Below are 15882 nucleotides of genomic sequence, written 5' to 3'. Positions count from 1 at the left end.
TTCCATGCATTGGAGAAGGAAATGGCAACCCACGCCAGTGTTCTTGCCTGGAGAATCCCAGGGATGGGGGAGCCTGGTGGGCTGCTGTCTATGGGGTCACACAGAGTTGGACACGACTGAAGTGACTTAGCAGCAGCAGCATTTATAAGGCACTGCAACACTGGAGTTTTTGTGTTATCTTGAAACAGCCTATTGAGATTTATATTCCTTTTATGGAGTAGGAACCTTGAGCTCTGTACACAAGTGTTGTCTGGTCTTCCTACTCCCAGGAAGGGGCAATGCTTAGCATGTGACCTCAGCTTTTCTGGCTGAGTCCCAAGAGCTTCTCTACACGGCCGTAGCTCTCTATACATGGCTGGTCCCTTGGTGGTGGTGTCCTTCTGTAAAGTATGTTGCTGTCTATTTTAGTTTTATTTTGTTCATACAATGGAAGGGACTGAGTACAATTGTGAGTTTACCAGAGTGTGTGACAGAAGGATAGAATCATGATTTAAGGTTATACACCCAGATTCCATCTATTTTGTACGGCTTTGATCCCTCTAGTGGCCAAATTGCTGTTTTCCACAATTTGGGTATGATGATTCCTAGACTTATGCTCTCAATAGGCTTTTGAAAGAGTCATTTTAAAAACTGCAATCCAATAAGATAATGAAGTTAAAAGTGGCTATTAAAAGTTAAAAAGGCCTTTTTCTTTTTAATATTACATTTTAATAATGATATCCTATTAATTTAGGGATTTGGTTGTTTATGAACAAACAAGGTAACAGTCATTTAGTTTTTTTAAATAAACTACATCAACATCGACTCATATGAATTTGACATCCATTCTCAGGAAAATAAACATCAAAATAACATTGCAAAATAAGCCCTCATTGTTATAAAGGAACCAATGATGTATATGAAGTAAATATATACATTATTATATATAATATAGATATATTATAGACAGTATTATATAGAATATAGCTACATAGACAGTATTATATATTATATAGCTACATACTCTATTCTATATAATATAGTATTGTATATAATATATAATACTATGTTATATACATTTTTTTCTTCAGCTGTATTTTCTAGGTGTTCACCAAATTATCAACAGTGACCATCTCCAAATTATAGTTGGAGGGGAGAGTTTCTTCAGAGTAGTGAAACACCAAAGAAAGGAACCTAGTTCATTTAGCAGAATTCTGTAAACAGGATATTTACATAGATTATTTCGATATATTTATTCAGTGAAAAATATGGTTTCACATACCAGATTTTTTAATGCATCTGAATCTTTATTCTACAACACAAGCAACATAAATACAATATCTTAAAATATTTTCTCTTTAGAATTTTCATTTTCACCTCAGATAAAATGTACACAAAATACACTTGCAAGCTTGCTCACAGGAACCTGTTTAACAACAGACAGATTATATCAAATCAAATAGTTATATCAACATATAAAGGACAGTAGTTTTCATTTTTTAAAAAATAAATGTGACCCACCGACTGAATAAGAAGGCAAAACAAAAGCTGTACTTCCTTGACAAGTCCTTTGGGGTAAACAAAATGCTTCAAGACTCCTGGTGCAGGGGATTGCAAAGATGAGTTTTGCATTCTATGGATAAAATGGTATACTGACTCAAATCATTATGGCTATACCAAGCTTCAGTAATTTATAATTTTCAAAGAAAACAAGTCTAGTCTTTGGCATAATACAAGAAAGGATAAAAGGACCCTTACCACCCATTGGCTTTACACTTAAGAGTGGGACATGGTAGTAGGGGAACCGATTATAACATAATTTATCTAAGTCTATTCCTCTTAGAACAGCAGGAAAATCATCTCTCAGCACGATTAGGGCAAGAAACTTATTGTTGGCTCTCCCCTCCCACTAAAAACAAATCAAGAAACAAAACCAGACAAAGCCAGCCTTTCCCTCTGGGCACTTGCTCCTGCCCCGATCATGCTGTAATTTGGGATTCTACCACATGGTTTCAGTTGAAGTGAAACCCCAAATACCAAAAGCATTAGCCTTTGTCCAATTTTACCTATTTTGTGGGAAACCAATTTTTATTAGAGCAAACTACTTCCAACAAAAATCAGATGAAAGACGTCAGAGGGAGGGACAGAGTCACCTGCACTTAACCATGAGACAGCCACGGTGGCCACTGGCGGCTGGTGGAGGCGGGGCCATGCACTTCCGATGTGAAGAGACAATGTACTTCACATGTTAGTTCAAAAGACTGGCCTTTAGATTCCTCCCTCCCCTTTTTGGCACCAGTTGGTAAGACAAAAATTATTTCTAGAGATTAACTTTTAAAATTTAATTCAATATCAGTTATTATTAAAAGAACTAAATGCACACATAATTTCCAAAAATTATCATGGGAAATGCAACTGCAATAGGAAAACTTCAATTATTTCCATCTGCCGAGGCAAAAACTTCAATCCTCGACATCATTGACACTGATATGCTTTCTCATCTAATTCTAGTAAATATAGTCCTTATTTTCCACTTATATAACAGTTTACATAATGTCAGGATACTTAGAGAAGTCTTTAAAGAAACTTACTGAACCAATAAAAATTATGTGTAATTAATATGTTTATAAAAGGGAGATTATTTTAAGGTACTTAATTTTTTTCTCATATTTTCTTAATAGAAAAAGAATTTGCAAAGTGAATTAAGTGAATAAAGAGGAGATAAACTAAGGCCCCATTTATATGTAACATGATTAAGATTTCACTGTACTCCCAAAACATACTGATGCACTTTGATGTTTTTCTCATCATTTGGAAGATGAGATAATAGATATGGTCTCGATTGGGTAGATATGTGCACAAACATAACATATTTACCATAAAGTCCTTAAAACAGGCACATATGCTGCTCAGAAGGGAGTTGGTTCAGTATGCAAGTTCCCATGAAGCCATTTGGTAGACTCTTTACAGATACATTGGAAATTAAAATATTAATTTACACCAGACAGTTAAGTGAAAAATGAAGGCACATCAAGTAGTAGGATACCATCTTGATGTGCTGATATTCAGGTGACAGATGAGGGATATAAAACTACTGGCAAGGGAGCAACTACTCAAACATTTCTAGAGCCAGGAGCCAAGGTTATGATGGAATCAGCATGGAAACGTCTCATCAAAACTGTGTGGACAGAAGAAATTAAAACACTACATACTTTAAAATCACCTTCAGTACAAGTCAAAAAGTCAACATGATACAAAAGGTTGTCCATAGAGTTAATGTTTCTAAATACAAAGACGAGAAACTCACACTGATCTCACTGTTCCATAGAACGTATACATTCATTGTCTTCTAGCTTGTAAAAATCAATTGTTGGCATGATAAACCTGGAAACTGGGAAGATCGAACAGGAATGCTGTAGAGAATCCAAGTTGTCTGCCCAAGGGGAAGTTCAGTTTTTCTCTAGTGCTTGATAAGTTAGGCTGATCTTAAAGGGAGTAGCTAGAAACTTTGTCCAGGCATTGGTTCTGAAAGTGTGGTCCCCAGATCAGCAGCACTGGCTTCAACTGGAAACTGTTAGAAAATCAATGCAAAATGCAAATCCGTAGGCCTACTGAATTGGATACTCTGCGCATGGGCCCAGGAATGTGTGTCTTAACCCTCCAGGTGATTCTGACGTGTGCTGAAGTTTGACAACTACTGTTGTAAAGTCATAAGATACTAGACAACCACTGCTTGAACCTTTAGGATAGGAATTAACAGTACAAGTAACTCCTGGTGGTTGAAATGGCTGGAGCGACCAGAGGTGGATGGAATTCAGCAGAAGCTGACTGCAGTTTTATCAGTAAGATGGCCAGCTAGTCTCTCCTTTCTGGACCCCGGCCCCACCCAACCCCCACTTTGCATTATTATACAAAGATAGAGGGGAAAGATTTTGTATGGTGCGAGTGGTGTGTTCTTCTTCAGTTAATTAGTGCCCCTCTTTACAAGGAAATTAGGCATTGTTCTCAAGTAAGCTTTCTCTTACATTATCCCAGGGGATGATTTTTTTTTTTGGTCTATCTTCCCTGAAGTGATCATTGTATTTTGGAAATCTAAATGGTGTTTTAATCAAAAATCTTCATTAAGTTATTAGTTACTTCCACATCAAACACATATATTACAATATAGCCAAAGGAAAGGGATCTCACAGAAAGACAGAGACAAAGTTTTCTAGATTGCTCTACTCGTGAACAAGGAGAACACTTTTTTTTTGGATGAGGCATAATTATAAATGAGTTCTTTATCCAGTTTCATACATCTTACCATATAATAAGCTCATATATCCAATTAAAAAGTGCTTAAAAATAGTCGTTTGCTTTTTAAGGCCACACTAAATCTCCCTAAATGGTACCCAAGCAGATGTAAATTCTGTCATCCACTTAATGCAGTATGTTGGATTTTCCTTTTGCCTGTTTCCTTATCTACAGAGCAAGTAGACTATTTAGGTGTTACAGTATATGTTACTATGGATAGTGGCCTGATACCCACAGTACCAGAATCTTTAAGCTATCCTGTCTGACTAGTTCTTTCCTCTTCAGAGAATGCGCATTTTGAAAAATGGTCATTTTTTGTACATATTCCCAAAGTTTGATGATGACCTACCATTTAGTCCCACTTACTTCCTAGGGAAGTAGAGAGGCACTGTTGGCTACAGGGCACTTTATTCTGAGTGATTAAATGGTAATTGAAAAAGGTCAACAGATCCTTTCATTCCAGACACAGACTGTCATGTTTTTCTGTATAACATCTGGCCACGGACAATATTATTTTCCATCATTTCCACCTTATTTGGTGAGTTTTTAAAATTTCCACTGAGGATCTGCTTTGAATGTTTAGATTTGGTTTCCTTATATTATATATGACCTTATTATGCCTAAGCACTATCTTATTCTTTTTAAAATTCTATATGAAAAATCTCTATAACACTGTAGATAGGGACATCAATGAACTATCTTCAGCTTATTTTAACTGTTTAATTTCCTGAAACACTGAAGTGTTTGCACACTTAGACATGGTGTTGCAGAGAGGCCTTGGCCTTTGAATTCAGAAATGTCTCTTTAGCAACCAACTTTACCCTTTGAGTTATCTTGGACAAGTTTTCTGAACCTCTCTGGGTCTGCGTCCTCATCTGAAAAAAGGAGGACTACAATACTTGTTTCACAGTGTTCTTGTGGGAGTTAAATATGCTAATCTAGGTTAAGGCCCACAGTCTCAGAAGCACTCAGTGATATCTCCCCACCCCTGCTGTTTGTAACCTCTTGCTACTGTTATCAGCTCCAAACAAAGGTCTTCATTTGCTTAGTTTCATGGGACTGAAGACATGAACGCATTTTTCTTTCTGAGAAAACTTTCCTACATGAGCAATACTGTGATGTATTTGGAGAAGTCAAAAGTGTCTATTAACATAATTGCATTACCTTCTTATAGTTAGGGCTATGTGACTTTCTCAGCTGACTTTGTATAAGCCCTCTCCTTAGAACAATAAGAACAACAGCAAAGCCTAGTGATCATTGTATCAAGAAGTTTCAATTTAAAGGTACTATGGAATTATGTTAACATTTTGTCATGTTGGATTTAGTCTGAGCTGATGTATGTTAGTATCTGCGCTGGTCAGTCAAATAGCCTCAAAGTGGTAAACAGGTGTCCTAGTTTTGTATTGATGGAGAAGGCAGAAAAATAATCATAAGGGGAGAGATGACAAGAGGGTGTAAAGAGGCAGCCTAAGCATCTGTAAAAGCTGATCAGAAGATGCACGAGGTAGGAGAGATGCCGTGAGCAATTTACTGGCCCTCCCTCAAATCTCCCGTGGCAAGGAGTAATCTGTTGTAGACTGTGGTGTAACTGGCTGGGCTGTTCAGTCAGGAATTCTTCTGCACTTGAGTTTTACAGGTGCTTCTTCAAGTTGGAAAAGATGAACACTTTATGAAAATACTAGAAAAAGAATAAATCTCAACCATAGGGTAACACATTTTTGGCAGTAAATACAGGCAATTAAAAGCAAGGTGCAAAATCTTATTCTGCTTAGATCTGAAAATATATGGTACTAGCTGTTGAAACTACAAAGACTTGTCTTGACCTTGGTCTTTCAGAGATCATGGGAGGGGATGAAAGAGATGGGAAAAGGCAGAAACACCAGGAAGAGTGATGGACTGACGGGGCACTCTGGGAAGAGACCACTCAACTAAGGGGTTTTAATTATCTCTTTTTCCCTGTGAAGATTTGACTGACTTCACTGTGACCTGAAGTACTATTCTTTGGAGATTATTTGCATCAAGCAATGTCCTTTTTGAAAACTGCTGATAACTCTGAAAAGTATTACTGTGGCTTAGCTAACTTTCCAGCTGAAATCTGACATGGATGTGGTGCACAGTGCATGTGGGGAATGGAGATGGGCTGAAGACCACTGTAGGCCTAGGGGTGGTCTAGAGAAAAGATGATGCGAGGGGACTGAAACCCTCTGACAAAATTGTAGGTAGAGAACAGATGTACATTCTCTTATCTTTTATTCTTGGGACCTGTAATTAAGCTGGTACTAGAGCAGAGTTTGAATACAGTGTGGGGTAAACTTGTTTTCATAACTGCGCCATGGATCCCATCATAGAGAATAAATTCTGATTTCTAAGCAGTTAACAACTTCTAGAACATGACATTCATAAATGGAGACTGGCTTCCTTAGAACTTTTGTACTTTATAAAAAGTGCTAGGTATAAATGTTTTGTAATTAATTTGCTAATACTCTGCTTTGCTGTAGCTCCTCTCTCACTTCCGTAGCTTGTGGAATACTCACAGGTTCACGGGAAAATGAACCTTAGCTAAGCTACAAAAAGAAAGAAAACAACCATGTGTATGGCTTTCATTTAAAAAAAAAAAGTACCCAACTTTGAATTCCACTTAAAAAATATACAAAGTCAAAAGTACAGAACACAACTCACTGCTATCCCAACAACTCATTGCCTGTTAAGATCAATTGATCATCTGTCTCTAAACCTGCATTATAAAACTGAAGGCAAGGAGTGTTTTGTGGAACTGGAAACATGTCTTCTGAATTCTGTGGTGACCTCTAGATGGCATAGCGAATGATAAGGTTTTCTACGTTAGAATGCCTAAATAAATCAGGGAGCCCTGTCTTCCTCTTAACCTTGTATAGAGTTCTACATTCCCATGGAAGACAAAATTTAAAAATACTAACACTGAATAAAGCTGTCGGTTTTAAATCCTTACTTCCATACTGAAGAGTTGATGCTTTAGGGATAAGATGTTCAATTTTCAATAATTATTAGGAGCTGGGAAAATTATGACATATATCTTGGCAACTAACTCTTTAGAATGTGTATGAGTAGGCTTGATTGAGGAATTGCAATCACTTTTATAATTTAATATTAAATACACTGTAAATAATAAGACAAAGATTCCAAACTGTTTAGTGTTAATGAGGAAAAAAAAAATCTGCTTAAAACAATGGCCTGAATAAAAAGGCCTCAAACAGATGGCCAATCTATTTGCCAGAGAGGAGAAATATTTTAAATTGAAAAATGTTATTTCCTAAATTTCATTCTATGACCTTTTCTCCTATAGTTTTATGTTATTTTGAGACTACAGCATATATGAATGACACTAGTCATATGATTGTTGTCTAATATTTTCAGATTTTAAATGGTTTCATCATCTTTTTTCCCACCCCTTCCAACTGTCTCCCTACCCCTATACTTCCTGCCCCCTTCCCTGAGAAGTAAGCTCACTGGACGGCAAATTCTTGAGTTCCTTTTTTCCAAACATGTTGATATAAACTGAGTTGTTTTGTTTTCTTAAAAACCAAATGTTATACCTTATATTCGGATTATTGTGGAGCATAGAAATGTCTGTGCAACAAGGAGCTAAGGCACCATTTTTGCTTTCCCTTTTCATTTCTTGCCTTGGGAGCAAAAGCAAAGACTAATGGGACTGTCAGGGTGGCCAGTCAAGACATTTGGCACTGTATCAGCCAATACCACTGGGTACTGTGCATCAAAGGTTTCCACGCCACAGGCTTAAAACCCTGCCAGGAAAGAACTTTCCTCCTTTAGAAGCAGGGACATGAAGGCACAACAGTACCTTACATGAAGTTGGCAAATACCAACCAGAAAATCTTGACAACTTAGGAACAATTTTGAAATATTCTGGAATATTTTACAGAGGAAGTGGATCTTCCCTTTCTTGATTAGGACACCCAAGAATACATTTTTCTAACTGTTTCTTCCCTGCCGAACTCATAATCATAATATATATCTTTTTCCAATTAATCCTGTCTGATATGAGATGTCTGCGTGTACATCAGCTTGACTTACCACCAGATATTTCTTTAGCTATTGCATTTTTTAAAATAAGGAATCAGTGGATCAATGTAGTGTTTTCATAGGAGTGGTCCTTAAAAGTGACCCATTTGGGGATAACAGGACAGGCAAATGCATTGGGAAATAAGATTTAGAAATGAGTCAAGGCATGTAGACTCTTCAGAAATGCTCTGCAAAATTAGAATATCACTTGTGTCATCCACATATAACCATAATATCCAGAATAGCCCCAGTGCTGATTAGTTAGGGACGGACTGGGTGTTCTCTGAGACACTGGGGCTAGTGGTGAGGAAAATGCTATCAGTTGGATTGGCAGACATACTCTAAACCCTCCTAGCATTTTTCCTCGGGCCTGGAAGGTGGGTCTTCTACATAATGATGTCATAGACACGGCCCACTCTGCCGAGCCATTCTCTCACAGCCTGGCGAACTCTGATGTCAGTCACGTGACAGGTGAGCTGGCTGATACACGGGAACACTGCTGGCTGGAGGGCTGTGAAGGTCTGGTCTGGGAGGATCTGAATCTGATTGAGGACTGTTAGCACCATGTTGGTCCATGCCTAAGAGAAATGAATTAAGAGAATGAGCAGTTTTCTCCAGTGGTTTCATTTGTACACTTGAGTCTGGCTAATCTGCAAATGAGTTTTCTCAGGCTTCCGGCTTCAGTAAGTTAGTCTTTACTTTAATTTAATGTGCTTATAATTAAATGTCAGCTTAAGTTCATATACATAAAGGGTAGCAGAGACTCCTCTAACATTAGGAATATCTTATTTTCAATTTTTACAAAGTACAAAATTCTTATTCTTCAGATGTTTAAAAAATCTCTTGGCTTCTCGTAATTAGAGTTTAATAGGCCATAAAACACTTAATCAATAGCCTCTATAACACCTAGAAAACTTGGAAGAAGTCTTCCCTGGTAGCTCAGACGGTAAAGAGATGGCAATGCAGGAGACCCAGGTTTGACCCCTGCGTCAGGAAGATTCCCTGGAGAAGGGAATGGCAACCTACTCCAGTATTCTGGCCAGGAGAATTCCATGGACAGAGGAGACTGGTGGGCTACAGTCCATGGGGTCGCAAAGAGTCAGACATGACTAAGTGACTAACACTTTCACTTTTTGCCTTAATTTAGGATAACTTCTAAAATTATGGGGCTTCCCCAATGGTTCAGCAGATAAAGAATCCTCCTACAATGCAGGAGACACAGGAGATGCGGGTTCAATTCCTGGGTTGGGAAGGTCCCTTGGAAAAAGAAATGGCACCCCACTCTAGCATTCTTGCCTATGGACAGAGAAGCCTGGAGGACTACAGTCCAAAAGGTCACAGAGTCAAACATGACTAAGTGTGCAGGCATAGCATAGCAATTAAAGTTATAAGCAAATCTCCAACACGTGAAAAAGCAACTATCATTTATTTGTCAAAAAGGTCATCTGTTAAAGAATAACCTTACGTCTCAATCTGGATACTTTCTCAGATTTTGTCTAAGATAATTTTTGTGGATTCTGAATTAAGAAGTTTAAGTTCTATGTCCAAGATACATCAGTGAACAAAAAAGTAGCTTGCAAGATACATACTAATTTCAAATTTATGTTCATTATAAGAAAACACTCCTGTATAGGCTTACAGAGTCCTGCCCAATTGCTCCTAACTTACTGTGCCTGCAACAGAAATCTACAATTTAAGATAAACATCCAGATTATTTCTAAAGGGCCCTGGATGAATCTAGATTCCTCTATTTCTTTTCCCATCTCCTCTTTTCTTAAATTGAACAAAATGGTGCCATTATTCTTTACTTCTCAAGCTCATTTTTGGGATGTACCATAGAATTACAATTATTAAATATATAAAGGAATAGGAACACTCTGAAGAATGAGAATTTTGTGCTTAGAATGGGCTAGAACAACAATTCATTGGAATAACCACATAATGTGTACTTTGCCTTTTCCATTTACATAAGTTTTCCCAACTAGAGGATTGCTTCAGTGCTAACTTCAAAGGAGAAACTCAGGACTGGATACCAGTTAAAGTCCATTCATTTTCTAAGCTTTGGAGTCATCTTATATACACAGCGGGGGTAGGGGGTGGTGGGGGAGGAGGGGTCCTAATTCTGGATATTCTGGACAGTATCTGTTATAATCCATAAAAAGAATTTCTGAAATTATCTGAGAGTAAGATTTCAGTTTCGCAAGGATATACCGATGGATCCTATATCTTGGAGGCTCGGGACGTGTCTGAGTGCTCCCGGAGGGGGGACAGGTGGATCCCTTGTACCTAGCCACCCTCTGCATAGCCGGGCGCAGCCCTTTGCATCCTCCGGTGAGCAGGGACCCACCTGGATCTGGGCTTCTGCGTCCCTCGCGGAGACACTCCGGGAGCTGCCTGTGGAGCCGGAGCGGGGCCTCTTCTCCTGGCGCAGCAGCTCAGGGCCGGCGCTGAAAGAGTGCCGCATCTGCCCCTGGTCCATCAGGTGCTGGGGTCGCTGGAGCAGCGGGGAGCCTTGGCCCCTGGCGCCCAGCGCCTCTCCCTTCTTCTCCACCTTGATCTCTTTGGGGAAGACGGGCAGGTTGTGCTGCTGTTTCCTCTTCTTGTACTCGGTCATCAGCTTTGAGATGGTCTTGTCGGCTGCCATGGTATAGATTTTGTTGCCCGCGTTCTCCCACCACTCCTTCTTGCGGCTGGGATCCTTCTTCTCCACCTTGGGGCTCGGGGGCAGCAGCAGCAGCTCCCCGCTGGTCCCCCTCAGGCTCAGAGGCTCGCCAGCGTGATCCCGGGTCTGACTGCGGTCATCCTCGGAAGGCGTGTCTTTCCCTGAGAAGCCCCCGGTGGACGGGGTGGAGGACTCCGACTGGAAGGAGGGAAGGATGAAGAAAGGGTCGCTCTTGAAGATTGGGGCCTCCTCCATACTGTTTTCCAGGTCCAGGTGCATCTGGATGTAGTTGTTACACAGCTCCATGCACAGCTTGTGAAGCCTCTTGACCAGCCACACCCAATCTGCGTTGCTGATGGGCTGGACGCTGAGCGAGGGCATCCGAGCCCTCCACTGCCTCTTTTCTTTGCCTCTTGGAGGGCTCACCTGGGCGGTCTCCTCAAAAATGTCTTCATCTTCTGATGAACACTGCTGGGACGAATCTGTGCTCCTCTCGTCGTCCTCAAAAAGGACCTTTTTCACTTGCTCAGCAGTGATGGTTTCTTGGTTGCTAAGAACAGCACAGACCAGCGCGTGGAAATAAATGTTGAAACTCATGGCAGACTGGCGGTAGAGGTTGGCAGCGCCCCCTATGCCAGACACTTTCTTCAGCAGGCACTTCAGCCCTGGGCTGGTGTCAAACTCTCTGGCCGTCCTGTAGGAGTCCAGCAGGAGGTCAAAGATGACGGCCAGGTTCTGCATGGAGATGTATCTGAGGAAGCCAGCCAGCTTGGTTTCTGGCCCTTGGATCTTCTCCTCCCCAGGAGAGGGGCCTTTGACAAACTCTTCTAATAAGATATCATATAAGTTCTGGAGTAATACTTGATGGGATAGTAAACTCACCACAATTTCCCTGAAAGAAACACTTCAAATGAAAGAAAAAAAAAAAAAAAAAAAAGCACTGGTTAACAGCCTGCTGCCTTATATGAGTTACCTTAAAGCAAAACCAGAATGACTAGACAAAAGGACAAACTACTTGTATTTTAATGTCTTTCTTTAAAAAGGACAAATTTTTTGGATGACATTACAGGATGACAAATCATAAATAATGGAATTCCTAACCAAAAAAATTCTAGGAGCTACAGAATTAATGTTATGATACTGAGTTAACAGCTGTCAACAAGCCTTGGGAAATAGAGTGATTTTATAAAAACTTTTTAACATAGGCACAATTACAGTATATAACCTGTTTTCTTTTGTAGTTATGAGTAGTAAACAAATCAAGAAAACAACAGTTTCTGTTGACTTATATTAATTTTAGGCTTCCCAGGTGGCACCAGTGGTAAAGAATCTGCCTGCCAATTCAGGAGCTGCAAGAGACGTGGGTTTGATCCCTGAGTCCAGAAGAACCCCTGAAGGAGAAAATGGTAACCCACTCCAGTATTCTTGGCTGGAGAATTCCAGACAGGTGGGCTACAGTCCATGGGGTCGCAGAGTTGGACATGACTGAGCAACTAAGCACAACAAAATACTAATTTTAATTGGCCTTTAGCCTACCCTTTGGCATTTTTCCTTAAACCCAAGGCTTTTATTATTTTTAAAGTATTGGCTGAGGAATTTTTAATAGAAAAATTATAATTAACATTATGCTTGGACCTTTGAGTTCATTTCTTTTCCTCAGTTTCACTTTTCCTTGCCTATCTATGAATGAAGTCTTTATATCACTAAGATAGGCTTAAGAGCTTACAACCTCTATTATGCTACTTATCTAAGGAATTCCAAGACATAGCTAATTGCAAGATTCCACAGTATTCTTTTCTCCAAAAGCATAATTTTATTTTGTTCAGGGATAGCCTCTGAAAGTACAAAGTCAGGATGTGATAGTGTGTTGCACAGTTCCTGTGTTGGGTGAATATATATTTACAGTTTTTAGATCTTCATCCATCTGCTGATCATTGTGTAGTATCCTTATTTGTCTCTTGTAATGGTCCTTAAAGTATTTTGTTTGATATGAATATTGCTACTCCAGCTTTCTTTTGACTTCCATCTGTGTGGAATACCTTATTCTATTCCCTCACTTTCAGTCTGTATGTGTCCCTAGATCTGAAATGGGTCTCTTGTAGACAGCATGTGTACAAGCCTTGTTTTTGTATCCATTCAAACAGACTATGTCTTTTGGTTGGAACATTTAAGGTATACGTATGTTCTTCCCAGTGGCTGAACTGGGAAGAATATGAGGCTTCCCAGTGGCTCAGCGGTAAAGAATCCTCCTGTGATGCAGGAGACGCGAGTTTGATCCCTGGGTTGGAGAGATCCTCTGGAGGAGGGCATGGCGACCCACTCCAGTATTCTTGCCTGGAGAATCCTATGGACAGAGGAGCCTGGCAGGCTACAGTCCATCGGGTCACACAGAGTCGGACACGACTGAAGCGACTTAGCACTCACAATGTGTATGTTCTTAGTGCCATTTCATTAATTGTTTTGGATTTGTTTTTGTAGATCTTTTTTCTTCCTTTCCTCTTTTGTCCTCTAGTGATTTGATCATTCAATTTAGTATTGTGTTTGGATTCCTTTTACTTTTTTGTGTGTGTATCCACTGTAGATTTTTGGTTTGCAGTTATCATGAGGTTTTGATACTGTAACAGTCTATACATAAATAGGATTGTTTTAAATTCCTTTTTTTTAAATGTTAATTTATTTACTTCTATGCTGGGTCTTTCTTGCTTTGTGCAGGCTTTCTCTAGTTTCAGTGATCTACAGCTACTCTCGAGTCTCGGTGCGTGGGCTTCTCACTGAGGTGGCTTCTCTTGTTGCAGAGCACAGGATCTAGGTGGGCAGGCTTAGCTGTGGAACATGAGTCCAGTATCTCCATGGCATGTGGAATCTTCCCACACCAGGGATTGAACCTGTGTCCCCTGCACTGGCAGGTGGATTCATCAGGGAAGTCCCTGCTGGTGTTTTAATTCTGAATGCATTTCCAGTTATCTTGCATTTGTGCTCTCCTGTTCTCATGACTGCTAACTTCGATATCGTATTTGTGTGTGGATGACTTCCTACCTTTATTTGCATGTTTGCCTTTACCATTGAGCTTTTCCTTTCATAATTTTCTTATTTCTAGTTGTGGCCTTTTCTGCCTACAGAAGTTCCTTCAGCATTTGCTGCTAAGCTGGAGTCTTCCTCGAGGGCTCACACCAATAAGTACTCCCCCAGAATGACTGCCACAAGTGTTCACATCAAGCCACACCTGCCCCTCGACTGCCTTCACAGGAGATGTTCCAATACTTGCAGGTAAGTGTGGCCCTCTCTCTTATGAGGTCATTGCTTTTTTCCTCTGGTTGCTATCCACTTGAGGCCCTGTGTGCACCCTCTGAGAGTGGAGTTTCTATTTTCCTCAGTCTCGTGGAATTCCTGCAATCAAATCCCACCTGTTTTCAAGGCCACATTCTCTGGGGCCTCATTAGCTCATCTTCCTGTTGCCAGACCCCCAAGCTGGGGAGCCTGATGTGGGGCTCAGAATTTTACTCCTGTGGGAGAACTGTGGTATAACTGTTTTCCATTCCAGTTTGTGGGTCGCCCACCTGGTGTGTATGGGATTTGATTTTATCACGATTGTGCCCCTCCTCCTGTCTTCTTGTGGCTTATTTGTCTTTGGACACAGGGTATTTTCTTGGCAGGTTGTGGTTTTTTTGTCCAAGGTTATCCAGCAGTTAGTTGTGATTTGGGTTTCTGGAAGAAGAGGTGAGCTCACGTCCTTCTACTCTGCCATCTTAAAACCCAAAGTTTTAGAATCTTATTGAAGTTGGTTTGTAGGCACCAAACCAGTTTTCCAGGACCAGAAATGTTCATGCTTTAGATACATATGTATAAAAGCTTTATTTCTTCCAGTGTGTGATAGAAGAGATCCAAACATTGAAAAGGTTTAACTTTAGAAGTATTATAGGGCTAACATTTTCAAAGAAAGAAATTGATAATTTAATTTGCAGCAAACCTAGAAGAAGAGGAATGCTAGAAGAGAAAGCATTCACTCAGAACAGGCTAATTCCTTCCTTGCATCCTTTTCTGTCAGCAATGATGTGGGACTCGGTGGGCCTTGGATGTGCACTTGGGGGAAGTGGGAGAGAGTGAATACTCTCTAGACATCGGACCAGATCTCCTGGTTGAAAAGCAGACACCAGTCATGAAAATTTCCTAATCAGGACAAAGACCTGATAAAGCGACATTACAAGTGAATGCTCAAATACTTGGTGATTCAGCCTCTTTTTGTTTGGTTGGATTCCTGTACTAAGAAAATATTTTAATTCATCAGTGTGGCTCTGGGTTTATGGTTTCTCATTCTTTTAATTGCTCTTAGAATTTCATGAAAATAGCTTAGATCATGTTGCAAACTCATTCTCGTAACTGGATAAAGACAAAATTATAACTCATTAATACTATAAATCTGTTCATAATTTTGCTTTATTCTTTTTAAAGTTTTATTGGAGTACAATTGATTTACAATGTTGTGTTGGTTTCAGGTGTATAGCCAAGTGCATCAGTTATACATATCTAAAAAAGTGGATTTAAGTATTCTTTTTCCACATAGGTCATTAGAGTATTGAGTAGACTTGTGCTATACCGGAGTGCATATATGTTAATACCAATCTCCCCATTTATACCTACCCCCCCGTAACCATAAGTTTGTTTTCTACATCTGTGACTCTTCCTGTTTTGTAAATAAGTTCATTTGTGCCATTTTTTTAGACCATGAATTTAAAAATTACTTTTATAACTAGCAGGAAAAATATTTTAACTAGCAAAGAACAAAAAAAACCCCTCCCATACATTTTTGAAAGGCTGACTTTGCCCTTTGCATAGTGGTATCTCAGAGACAGCACTGTACTTTCAGCAAAAATGGAATAAGTAAGTTCAAA

At 39.7% G+C, this 15882-nt stretch overlaps 1 protein-coding gene across 4 annotated transcripts in view; it reads right to left on the bottom strand.

Annotated features, from left to right (window-relative positions):
* Window positions 1-7368: 7368 nt before the first annotated feature.
* ARFGEF3 (ARFGEF family member 3) overlaps window positions 7369-15882 on the bottom strand; it is a 171348-nt gene continuing 162834 nt past the window's right edge. For all 4 annotated transcript variants that reach the window (XM_055535739.1, XM_055535742.1, XM_055535740.1 and 1 more), the window contains 2 exons: window positions 10679-11897; window positions 7369-8909 (listed from right to left, as the gene is read on the bottom strand). In XM_055535739.1, the coding sequence (XP_055391714.1) occupies window positions 8718-8909; window positions 10679-11897 (1411 nt within the window). In that variant the 3' untranslated portion in view covers window positions 7369-8717. The remainder of the gene's footprint in view (window positions 8910-10678; window positions 11898-15882) is intronic.

This window comes from Bubalus kerabau, chromosome 9, assembly GCF_029407905.1.
Source record: "Bubalus kerabau isolate K-KA32 ecotype Philippines breed swamp buffalo chromosome 9, PCC_UOA_SB_1v2, whole genome shotgun sequence".
Classification (NCBI taxonomy): Eukaryota; Metazoa; Chordata; class Mammalia; order Artiodactyla; family Bovidae; genus Bubalus; species Bubalus kerabau.
This window is presented reverse-complemented; position numbering and strand designations above follow the sequence as displayed.